The sequence below is a fragment of the Vicia villosa genome, unplaced genomic scaffold, assembly GCF_029867415.1.
Source record: "Vicia villosa cultivar HV-30 ecotype Madison, WI unplaced genomic scaffold, Vvil1.0 ctg.001069F_1_1, whole genome shotgun sequence".
Lineage (NCBI taxonomy): Eukaryota > Viridiplantae > Streptophyta > Magnoliopsida > Fabales > Fabaceae > Vicia > Vicia villosa.
In genome coordinates this window covers 528170-540586 of record NW_026705470.1, presented here as the reverse complement: position 1 = coordinate 540586, position 12417 = coordinate 528170, and the positions used below count along the sequence as shown (strand labels likewise).

Genomic DNA, 12417 nt, shown 5'->3' with positions numbered 1-12417 from the left:
TTTTTTGCAAAATGAGTGATGAAATGACGCTTAAGCGTTGATAGGCAAAATGAGTGATGAAATGACGCTTAAGCGTTGATAAGTATCATTTCTTTTTCTTGTTATAACTACCTAGTAACTAACTCGATTTTATTAAATCACAATGCAAACATTATGGTCGACCATCCAGATTGCATTATACATGGGAAGACTATACAACACTTCATTCGTCTAGTGTGAACGGATGCGTGTAGTATCACATGTGATAGATGGAGTTATCATTTCAGCTGATGTACCTGCTACACCCGTTCCAGTCTGCCTTCTCCATCTGTTCCAGTCGAGGGGCCTTCTCCATCTGTTCCAGTTGAGATGCCTTCTCCATCTACTACTACATCACAGAGGTCTCGGAATGATGCTGAGGGTTCCTCACAGATGCCCTTGGCCCGCATACGTCGACGGGGAAATTCTTCTACTTCTGTGCCTATACCTGTGACGGCCGATGCAGGATCTTCGGTGCCATTTGCTAAGCTGAACGAGGATGATTCGGTGCCAGAGCATGTCTGATACCGGGGGGTCCTATAGATGCGTCCCTGTTAACAGGGTATGCAGATCATTCAGCTAGGCATATCTGGGAGAGGGAGGTTAATTTTCTATAGTTATTACTTAATATTTTTTTCTTCAGTTTATTAGCTTTGCTTATTAATAAAAGTGTTTTTTTTGAAAAAGTTCAGGATAGGGATCCCTAGAGGTTCTACAACCACGACCAGAAGATTGCCGCTCTCGCGCAGCCTGATGAGTCGTGGTTCCGGGATGCACTCACAACTTCTGGGCTAAGGGACCTCTGCACGGTAGGCTTCCAGACGATCCATAACGGGATGCTGATGGCATTTGCGGAGAGGTGGCATCTAGAGACCCTGTTCTTTCATCTTCGACACGGTGAGATAACCATCACTCTGGACGACGTTGCATGCCTCCTCCATCTACCTATCAAGGGTATCCTCCTTAGTCACAGTAGGTTGACGAAGGAGGAAGCGATGGAGATGCTGATTGAGGAGCTGGGGGATGATCCTACTGTTGCGCTTCAGGAGGTGAAGAGGACCCACGAGGCACACGCGAGGTATCACACCTTGCAGCAGATATATGATGTGGAGCTTCTTGCGGCACATCAGGCTGTTGGTGAAGAAGTAGAGGCGGATATACATAGAGAGTGGGTGTTCAGATGTTACTTACTATATTCGATAGGCACTAAGCTCTTTGTGGACACGAGTTTGACGTACACAGACGTCGTTTACCTAACATACTTGTCGGATATCGCACGTGTCCATGAGTACAACTGGGGAGCGGCTACACTGGCGTACACCTACCATAGACTCGGAGAGGGATGCATGTGGAAGGCAGGGAATGTGGCTGCAAGTTGTATCCTATTAGTGGTAACAATCTTATATCCTTCTACATTTGCTCAAAGTTTATTATATATTTTTTGATAGTATAATTGATCACCGTGTTTTTTTTTCAAGGGTTGGATTACACATCACTTCCCTGACATTATTGGCTGGGGAGAGGTGTTGGGTTACACTGGCGACATGACGCGTGCTAGGGCCGCCTTCACCCGGTATTGGATCCTTACAAGCGTTGTCTTGACTGCATGGCTTCTGAGGACGTCCACTACGACTACTACGCTGATCACTGTGAGACGGTTCCATTTCATAAGATCGTACTATATTCTGAATGGTTGGCTTCTGGTTCGATCATCATTGTTCACTATCTTCCGGAGCGCGTCATGCGTCAGTTCGGCTACCAGCAGACGGTACCTCACCATCCTTCTGACTTCGCTCCTATCGCCATGACCCGTCGGCAGCTAGTTGAGGTCTTTACAGATAGGGAGCACCACATGGTTCCTGCCGAGGCTCGGGCGACCACATCAGAGAGGAACTGGAGTTGTGTCGACGGGCACATCACCTGGTACTACATAGTCTTTCTTTGTCCAAACCTTTCCCTTAAACTAAAAAAGAAATAAAAAAAGGGGGATACCTGTTAGAAATACACCCATACATGCTTTCCACCGCACCTGGTTCACCGCCCACACTAGCCCACTAGGATATTTTGCGGACTCATCATACTCGGATGGACCACACTTAGGATGTTCTTCCTTGGTGTCGTGAAATAATTGACATGGCGCAGGCAGCCATTGTCGATGGTTTATTTCCTGAGGGGTCTGCTGGCCTGCGTCTATTGGAGGATATCATTAGGGTGGCAGAGGAGGCATATTTGTACCGTAGAAGTCGTGCCAAGACAGGTGGGGCACTCGACGGTAGAGGCTGAGCAGCCAGCAAATGGCGCGGTGAACGCAGAGGCGGAGGCGGGGTCAGAGGCAGCGGAGAGGCGCAAGATGATGTCCGACACACACAGTAGTGATGCCTGTGATTTATTTGATATATGTATTTTGATTTCATTTATGTACGAGGTTTTGATATATGTATTCGACATTATTGGCCGACAATTTATACGATGTATTTTTTTGGTGTACTATTTACTATTGCCTTTAAATTGCATTACTTTAATTTATTGTAATTAGGTTTTCCATTGTTGTTATAAAAATTGAGTTTTTGAGTGAAATGTATGTCATTTGAAAATATAGCAGAGTGTACCATAGGTTTATCTACATAAAACTCTGTTTTAACACGTTCCGTAGATGCACCTACGGAAAGAAATAATTTTTAAAAAAATGCTTTTGGATGTGCATCTACGGAAAGCGGGGGGAATAATTAGAGTTTTGTCAGGTGGTTAAGAGATTCAAGAGGTGAATTGAGATTTTCTCTTAAAAAAAGCATAAAATGCAGCAACTCGGTGTCGAAGTGAGCCCCCTTATAGCTATATTCTCTCGATTTTCTTAAAAACTATGGAAAAATATTGTTTATTTTTTTATAAATAAATAAAACATGGTGCTCCCATGACCTGTACCCTTATTTTTCTATTGTTCGAGAAGTTACTTTCATCATAAAAAACGTCATTGATAATAGTGTTAGTAAACCAAACAATAATATAACAAAGTCCTTTTTTAACATTTTAAAAATGCATAGATGTTTGGTTGGTTTTTCTAAAAAAAATCAACTTGTTTATGTTAATACATAAATATTAATAAATATTGTTGTTAAAATTTTAATCTATCTTTTTTAATTGATCTTTTTTTTTTCTATTTATCATTTTCTTATAAACATTAAAATAATTTAAATATTTTTTACAATTAATTTTATTTTTTATTTTTTTTCTATATTACTTTTAATGATTTATTATTTTATTTAACCTATTAATCTACCATAAAGATAAATAATTAAGATTATTACCAACAAATATATAATTAATATTGTATTGTCGTTAAAAACAATAAGTAAATATGAACGATGTAGTTTGCAAATGAGACAAGTAATAAACAATTTGAAGTTGAATTTTCAATTTGTTTACACCAATTCAATATGAGAAAATACAAAAAAAAAAAAAAAAAATTTAGAAATAAATAAATAAAAAATAAGTCTCCATAAAAATTGATTGCTTGACCAACAGCTTACACTCATCTATTTCAAGTACCATATATAAGTTGAGTTACTCAATCAACCATGAAATTGAATTATCTAAATTTTTTAATTTATGCAAAATTGTCAAAATGAAAACATTCACCACTTTAAAAACTTATAATCAAAATAAAGAAAGCATACTTAACCAAACAAATACAATATTGATAAGACATTTTTCCTTACCCTTATATTTTCATTTTTCATTTGTATAGTTAGAATGATTAACTATTCCTCAACTTTGTTGAAACTAGCCTTGTTCTTGTTTCTGGAAGTCCAATGAACAACTCAGTCTCCACATCTGAACTTGGACTACTATCATCTGCATAAGGTTTTCTTAATTGCTGTGATGAATTCACCTTCTCACAGAGCCTGATATTTTCAGCAACTAGGGTTTTTTCCTGAATTGTATTCAAAACATGCTTTGAGTAAGAGTCTTTTTAATCAAATGATAATTTTGCATATTTTCATAGGATGTTACACCCGGTTTTTTGAACCGCAAGATTGAAGTTATGACTGTATCCGCAACTACATCAGGCCGCAATTGCAAATGTAACGTAAGAATATGCAAATGTAAGCCAAAAACTGTTTACCTTTTCTTTTAGCTGAACAATTTGTTCCCTGTAAACCTGAATCTGAAAAAGAGAAAGCTCTTATGTAAAAAAAACTATAATGTTTTAAAAATTTTTAGTCTTTTTGATCATGCTAACCTTTTTTGCTCTAACTTTGGTTATACTCCTCTCCAACTGTTGCTCTATCCTTTGTAGTTCATCAATGGAACAAGTCCCTAAACCTTCTCCTAAAAAATTTCTGCAAACGCCGCATATTTTCATATTAGATTTTGAATATTGTAAAAATATTTGTCAACATGAATATTAATTCGAGATGTTTAACCGTTTTGAAGTCTCAAGAAGATCAATCCTTTTCCTCATGCTTTCTGCTTCTTCCTTCAAATTCTGTAATAATATATACGTTAGTTTTCAGCATCTACATTTATTTTTTAACCAAACAATAAGAAAATCTATCATGCTAAAAAATATTTAAATTAAGAAGACAACAATAAAAAGAGGAATATGTAATTAAGTTAACCTGAGTATTTTCAACTGATTCAGATGTTGTTTGAGTATTATTAATTCTGCTATGACTGCGGTATCGTTCAATTGTGTCTAAAATGCTGCAACATTGAAACAAAATCATAATTGAATTAAAACCAGTGTTACAGATTGATTCAGGGTCCAAAATATTAAGTAGTAGGTACTTAATATTAGTTAGAAAAGGAGAGCACGCAAGGGTACATGTGTGGGAAATTGAAAATGGGAAATAAATATTTTTGTTGAATGAAAAAACAATAGAACAACCCAAATGAAGAGAAAATAGAAAAGTAAAAAACTCACTCATTGCCTTTCATTAATTTAACATACAATAGAGAAGAATTTTTTTTTGTAATACTATATAAAAAAAAATGCCCTAAATTCATTTATTTCATTTTATTTCATTTTTGGAGAGATTACACTGTAATAAATCTATTCTCTACCATCTTCTTTTTATAGGTTTTATTCTAACACTTTCTGTAATATTATTGTTTTTAATCTTATTCGGTTTAGTCTCACCAGACACCCAACACAATATCCTCATCTCCGCTACACTTTCTTTATATTATCGTTTTCATTCTTAACCGTCAAATATTTTGCCTCGTACAACATCGCAGGTCTAACTGTTATCCGATAAATATTTTTTTTTGGATTGAGCGGTACTCTCGTGTCACATAAAATCTTTTAAGCTCTTCTCCATTTCAGCCACCCAGCTTGAATCTGATTGTTTTGTACTGCGGACCCAAGATATTTAAACCATGTAACTTGTGGGATGATAAGGTCTCTAACTTTCACCTATAGATTATAATCGCTTCTCCTTTTGCAGAACTACATTCCATATACTCTATCTTACTTCTGCTTAGATGAATGACATGTGTCTCCAAGGCTCATCTCCAACCTCATTAAAATCCTCCTTTGACTCTCCAAATAAGACTATATCATCTTCAAAGAGCATACATCTCGACGCTACCTCTTAAATGTGTCACGTGAGTACATTCAAAATTAAAGTGAAAATGTAGGGGTTTAAGTTTGAACCTTGGTGCACTTCTATTGTAAATGAGAAATCATTTGTCTCTTCACGTTATGCCTGGACACTCGTCGATACCCCTTCATAAATATATTAGATATCTCGAATATAGGCAATACCTACCCCTTTTTTCTCAAGGATTTTCCACAAAATATTTCTAGGTACTCTATCATACGCCTTCTCCATTTCAATGAAAATAAGTGTAATTCTTGTTTGTCCATCCGATATTTATCCATCACACGTCGTAGTAGATAGATCGCTTCTATGATCGATCTCCCAAACATAAAATCAAAATGATCCCATGTATCGTTTTTTGGTTTTGAAATGGTTTTTGGGTAGGGCATGGGAGAACTCTTGCATCTTCACGGATTGTCTTCAGAATCCTATCCTTTACATGCACCTATAGTGGATCGAGGATTTATCCTTTTCACTACTACAAATAATTCATTTTAAGACGAAGCTTTCACCTCATCCAAACAAAGAACAATGTATTATGCCTAGGCGTGCCGTGTTTTATTTTTATAATAATAATAAAAATAACATATTCCCTCAGTTTTTAAGAAAACCGAGGGGAAAAACAAATCAGGACACGCTTCTAATCCCAGATTTTGCAGTTTATATTTTTATTTGTTTATAACTGTAAATTAAATGAACTAACCCTTCAGTTTTTTGATATAACCGAGGGATCAAATAATCAGATTTTATTTTGAAAACATTTGTCAAACAGATTTTAACGTAATCCTTATATAAAGCCGCCTCAGACTCGCATGCATCATTCTTTGGGATGGATTGCAAGATAGAAAATCTTCAATATTCTTCTATCTAGAACAAAATATTTTTCGTGCCCTTGCAATCTATCTCACATAATGGTGTTGTTGTTGTTGTTGTATTTTTGCTCATTTGATAGATTGCAAGTGCAGAAAATGATTCTTGCTTCAAAGATTTGTTGTACATTTCCAACTAAAGAAATAGTAGAACATTTCTTGTGTACTCCACTTTCTTCAAACAAACAGACTGCTAAAAAATGGTGATTTTGAATGCAAAGTTCAGACATTCAAGCATCATTCCTTTAGAAGTTGGAACTTAAACAGAGAAGGGAGCGTAACCTTTGAAAAGATTTGTTGCAAACAAATTATCTTAATATTTTGAGTAAACAATGTAATATTTATAAATAAATTATTAACCCGGTTTTAATCCAAAATAAAGGTGATAGTTTAAAAGAGAATATAATTTACCTCAGTTATATAGTTAACTGAGGGGTATAATAATCATATTTTACTATAAAAAATTCTCGTTAAACAGATTTTACTCGGATCTTTAATAATATGAAGCCAGCCTAAAGAGAGGAAGCATTTACCACCGCTACAACATATCTCTAGGATGGATTGCAATTGCAGAAAATAAAAATTCTCATTGGCCCTAAAAACAGATCTCTAACATCTTGCATGGGATCTCTAGCATCTAAATATTGATATCATCAAAGATTTGTTACATACAATGTACTTTTAATATTTTGTGAAAATAATGTAATTAAAAAAAAATAAAATGTGAATTCACCTCTGTGATTTGTCATGATTGAGGTGATAGTTAAGTGTTTTTTCTATACTATATACACCGGCCTTAACAACGCTCAAGACATTGTCATTAGTGATCCATGTGAAACCTAAGGGACATTCATTATTAAAGCATGTTGAATCTTGAAAATCTAACCAAAATGAAACTTATGAAGCGCTTGAAATCTAAGGATGCTTGGAAAAGTTCACTATGATGGATTGCAAGGGCAGAAAATTTGTTGGGTTCAAGTTTTGTTTTCTTAAATATTTATTCGAACCGAAAATGATTTGATTTTTTATATTAATTATCTTACCTTTTTTTCCATCAGGAACAATTACATGTAAGATCCAACAAAACATCTTTCCCAAGATTCAATAATTTGAAGATGTAAAGTCTAAATCATGAGAGAATTTGATTTTTATCTAGATCCCTGGGGAATTTGATTTTTATCTTGAACTTTAGGGAATTTGACTTTTATTTTAATTTTAATATTTTGTGTAAACAATGTAATATTAGGTAAACAATGTAATATTATTGGTAAACAATGTAACAACTTTAAAAAAAAAAATCATACCCCTAGATTTTTTAAATATACCGAGATAAAAGATACGCTAGTTTTGAAAATAATAAAAGTTAAGTTGCTGGGGTTCGAACACATGTGCATATAACTATACCCTTCGGTTTTTTAATCACACCGAAAAGTTAAGTGGAAACTTTTCATGATGCCCTTCGTTACCTCACTACTATAGCCGAGGTAAAACACATTTTGGGTCCGAGATTAAAAGTGGTATTTGTTGTAGTGTTTTCAAAGTGTGGTGGTGGACCTTCAGCTCCTCTTTTGCTGGGATCTGATATGTTGACGGTGGATCTGATTGGTTCGAGTTCTAGCCTGCGCGTTTTGAGGTGGTTCTTTAGTAGTTGTGGTTGTGTTTTTGTTTGATTGTTTATGTTTTAGTTCTTCCTGTTTTTTCTAACTTGTTTTTTTTTTGCACTTCTTGTGCGTTGAGCTACTATTATTGGTGTATCTTGACTTCTTTTTTAATAAATTATATTTGTCGTTCTAAAAAAATCATTTTTCCATTACTGCATGGTATGACTCGTAAATTTAATCGCACTATAATTTGCATAATTTTGTATATCCCCCTTGTTCTTAAATATTGGAATCGAAGTGTTTCTTTTCCATTCATCTAACATTTGCTTTGACCTCATAATTTTATTAAAAAATTGGTGAGTCACTCAATGTCGTTATCTATAAGAATTTTTCCACACATCAATATGTATGATGATTTACCCAATCTTCTTATTGTTACTCGTCCTTTTTAATGCTTCTTTTACTTATTATTTTTTAATCAGATTGTAGTAATTATAATTTCAATCATTTTCTCATATTCTTCATTTAATAAATTGTAGAAATAAGTCTTCCAACTATTTGTTATATCATTTTTCTAAACTAAGAATTTTCCATCTTCATCTTCAATACACTTCACTTGATCCAAATTTCTTGTCTCTTTTTCTCTTCCTTAAACAAACTTACATATAGACTTCTCTCCCTCCTTGATTCCCGAAGATCGATATAAACCGTCAAAATCTTGAGTTCTTTCTTCACTCACCACATTCTTGGTCTCTATCTTAGATTTTTTATACTTTTCCCAAATTTCATCTTTTCTACATCTCGACTATTCTTTAAAACGTTCGTTTTTTACTCTAACTCTACTCTGAACACTTTCTTTCTACCACCACAATTCTTTACCTATAGATCTAAAATCTCTTGATTCTTCCAATGTCTCTTTAGCGACTTTTTTGATCTTAAAGTCAATCTTGTTCAATATATCATTCACATTTCTTTATGGTTGTGTGAACCTTTCCTCTAAGACCTTTCCTCTAAGACCTTGTGTTGGAAACACCCTAGTTTTTCACCCTTTAAATGTCACCACTTGATTTGTGGAGTTCCCATGTGATTTCCTCTCTTCGCTCTCATCTTGACTCATACTTGCTATACAATAATCTATGATGAGTAATCAAGCTCTTTGCAAGTATAACTTTATAATCTAAGAAAATCTTCATATCTGACTTTCTAATAAGAAAAAAAAACTATTTTAGAACATGACATTTCCTTTTTATATGTAATAAGATGCTCATCTATTTTTCTACAACAAATATTAGCTATAGTAAGATTAGAAGCCGATAAAAACTCCATGATGGATTTTCCCACCATGTTTATCTCCCAAAGGCCATACCTCTCATGCATGTCCTTAAAAATCTCTTATCACACTTCCTACATGTCTATTTGGATTTCCTCCTAAAAAATTATCTCTCTTTGTGGTATATACTGAAATAAACTTTTGGAATTGCTCAAAATTTTACTTTAAAGTGTATATCTTAAATGGTGTATATCATGAGGTGCAAAAATAATTAATAACATTACTTTTAATTGATATATATCCTTTTTAGTCAAAATCTTCAAATGAGTTTTTAACCCTAAAAATGTTTTGTAGTGAAATGCACAACCTTCAAAGGTTATTTTCTTTTGATGCTATTTTTTCATAATATCCCTCACACTCCATCATATCATTTAAGTGGATAGGAGTAAGAGTATGAGGAGAATCACATTACTTGTTGTGTTGTGAATAAGATTGGGTATGGGAGCTTGATGTCGCGCCGTAATCACATTTCTTTTGATACTATTTTACTTGTTGTGTGGTGAATAGGCAATGCCTTTAAGGAATACATTTCTTGAGATTTTAACTCAATCATTGAAAGTGAAAATTCAGTTTACAAATGTGGATTGGCGAATATTTTTTATTTTACGGTGAAGAAAATTGATTTTGAGTATAATAATTCTATAAAATTAGTACTTGTTAAAAGTGAGTTGAAGATAAAATAATTTATGTTTGAATAATTGTATACAAAATTGAATTGAACGGTAAATTCTAGTATAAAAATCACATTTAAATTCAAAACCTACAAATTCTAATTTAATTTAGAATCAATTTTAAAGATATAATGAATTGCGTTGGTCTTGAATTGGGTTTCCGATGTTCCGTTCAAAATCAAGGCGTTCGGTTGGAGATGTTTAATTAATAGGCTTCCTACCGGGGACCTTCTTGATCTTAGAGGTTTTGTTTCGCCAACTCCTCGAAAGTGCGTTTTATGTGGATTGGTTGGCGAATTTTTGGAGCACCTACTGCTCAAATGCTATGTAGCTAGATTAATTTGGAAGCATGTCGTGGAGTGGCTCAGTTTTTCATATGGTCGTTGTGTAGGGATAAACGAAGTTTTATGGTTTGGTTATCTCTTTGTAAAGATAACAAGTTGAAGAAAGGTAAGGAAGGTGTTATTTGGGCAGCTATTTGTTGGAACATATGGCTGCTCCGTAACGGAATTATTTTTAGGGGAGTTGAGTGGAATATTTTTGATACGGTTTGGAAAATTAAGGTTATGATTTGGCGGTGGCTTTTATCGGTAATATTATCCATTCTAATTGTAACTTCTACGATTTTAGCAAAGATCTACTATTCTTTCTATCGTAGTTCAATTGGTGTGTAATTTTACTTTCTCTATAATCGATTTTAGAATGTTTAGTTCTCAGTTCAATATATTTCTTGCTTATTAAAAAAAATAGTTTAGAAAAATCAAATATGTAAAACTATTTCAAAATCAAGTTTACACTTCTAAAATAGTGTTGGTCAGAATGGAAAACCAAACATACACTAGACAGATTAGAAGTGTAACTTTTTTTTTTGTCTGTTTACACCATAAGTTGACAAGAATTTTTTCTATTTAATAAAATAAATGTTATTGGGTAATATTTAATTAATATTGGAACACCATATTATCTGTAGTAAAAGAAAAGTACAAGAATAAATCAATTAAATAAAACCATTATCATATTCAATCGTGTACAAATTGAGAAAAAAGTAGTTAATAAATAAAATATAAAACAAGTACATGAACATGACACATACCTTGAACTTGCAAATTCATAAAGTTTTCCTCTTGTTGAAAAAACAATAAGAGCAACTTCAGCATCACACAAAATTGATAACTCAAAAGCTTTCTTCTTCAAACCATTTCTTCTCTTTGAAAATGTTACTTGCCTACTTGTTGCATTCTCTATACGCTTCATTTCTGTCTTCCGTCTCCCCATCTTAATTTGCTGAAATCACAACAAAACAACAAAAAGTGGTATGAAAATTATTAAAATAAATGGGGGTGAAAATCTGTAAGTTTAAACCTTCAAAGGAAGAGGAGATGAAAGTGTAATTGCTTTTAAGATCTAGAAAATCTGAGGGAGATGAAAAAAATGCAAGAGATTTATTAGAATCACTTAGCAACCAACAAAACCAAAAGAACAACTATTCTTAGGGTTGATTGAAAAATGAAGGATTGAAGAAGCAAAGAAAATTCAATCTTTTTTACACTGATTTCAATGAAAAGAAAGTGAGATTAACATAATTGTAAGAGTCTTAGATGAGTAAATTAAATGTTGTAACATAGCTTCCTAGAATAATGGATTTTCTGGTTAATAATATAGGTGAGCTTACCAGCAAGAAAAGCAACTTCAAAAGGAAACAGATTTGCACCAAATATTGAGAAAATGAAGGAGAGAAGAGATGGGAATAAAGGGTTGAGTCTAAAAAAGGAAAAGAAAGTTAAAAATAAATAAGAGCTAAGGAATAAGAAAAATAAGAAACTGTGCACCCCAAAAGTAGTAATACATAAATTTGGATTTGACTGTTTTTTTAGCTAAGAGAGAAAGCAAATACACAAACCTACCTTTCCTTATTAATCAGCCTCATCTCATCTTGCTACCCCACCATTATAACAAACAAATCAATTTTTATATATTAAAAAATGGAACCTTATATTAAGCTTGTTTTGGTAAAATCAGACTCTACTTGGCCAAAAAAAGAAATTTCTAGATTAAAATCTTTTTGAAAATGATACTGCCAAATTTTCTTTGAATGGAAAAGGAAAAGGAAAAGGAAAATATATGTTTTTTTTTTATTGTGCAGGATTATTGGTTGGTGCAAGGACAGATATAGGTAGTAGTGTTATGAATGAATTCATGATCTTTGTTTCAGACTTTTTCAATTCATTTCCCAAAGCCAGGTTTTGATTTTTTGCTGGTAAAAGGTTACTTTTAATTTTTTTTTTACCTAAAACCTAAAACTATGACATTGTTATTTATAATTGG

General features: G+C 33.4%; 2 protein-coding genes across 2 annotated transcripts; one reads left to right on the top strand and one right to left on the bottom strand.

The window, feature by feature from the left end:
• Positions 1-860: 860 nt before the first annotated feature.
• Positions 861-2301, top strand: LOC131633111 (protein MAIN-LIKE 1-like). The gene is made up of 3 exons (XM_058903822.1): positions 861-1409; positions 1577-1873; positions 2161-2301. Exons 1-3 carry the CDS (start codon positions 861-863, stop codon positions 2299-2301), a joined length of 987 nt encoding a protein of 328 aa, XP_058759805.1.
• Positions 2302-3495: 1194 nt separating this feature from the next.
• On the bottom strand, positions 3496-11930 carry LOC131633078 (MADS-box protein SOC1-like). Its single transcript, XM_058903786.1, has 7 exons — positions 11765-11930; positions 11186-11376; positions 4638-4722; positions 4443-4504; positions 4259-4358; positions 4142-4183; positions 3496-3949 (listed from the first exon to the last, which is right to left on the bottom strand). The coding sequence occupies exons 2-7, from the start codon at positions 11365-11367 to the stop codon at positions 3773-3775; spliced, it is 648 nt and encodes a 215-aa protein (XP_058759769.1). The 5' UTR covers positions 11368-11376; positions 11765-11930; the 3' UTR covers positions 3496-3772.
• Between the last annotated feature and the right edge of the window lie 487 nt (positions 11931-12417).

Coding starts and splice junctions, on each gene's coding strand:
- LOC131633111 (XM_058903822.1), top strand. CDS start 861: ATGGCATTTGCGGAGAGGTGGCATCTAGAGACCCTGTTCTTTCATCTT. Junction 1,410..1,576: donor CAAGTTGTATCCTATTAGTG/GTAACAATCTTA, acceptor GACGCGTGCTAG/GGCCGCCTTCACCCGGTATT. Junction 1,874..2,160: donor CAGATAGGGAGCACCACATG/GTTCCTGCCGAG, acceptor GACATGGCGCAG/GCAGCCATTGTCGATGGTTT.
- LOC131633078 (XM_058903786.1), bottom strand. CDS start 11,367: ATGGGGAGACGGAAGACAGAAATGAAGCGTATAGAGAATGCAACAAGT. Junction 4,723..11,185: donor TATGAATTTGCAAGTTCAAG/GTATGTGTCATG, acceptor TCAATGTTGCAG/CATTTTAGACACAATTGAAC. Junction 4,184..4,258: donor CCAAAGTTAGAGCAAAAAAG/GTTAGCATGATC, acceptor TCTCTTTTTCAG/ATTCAGGTTTACAGGGAACA.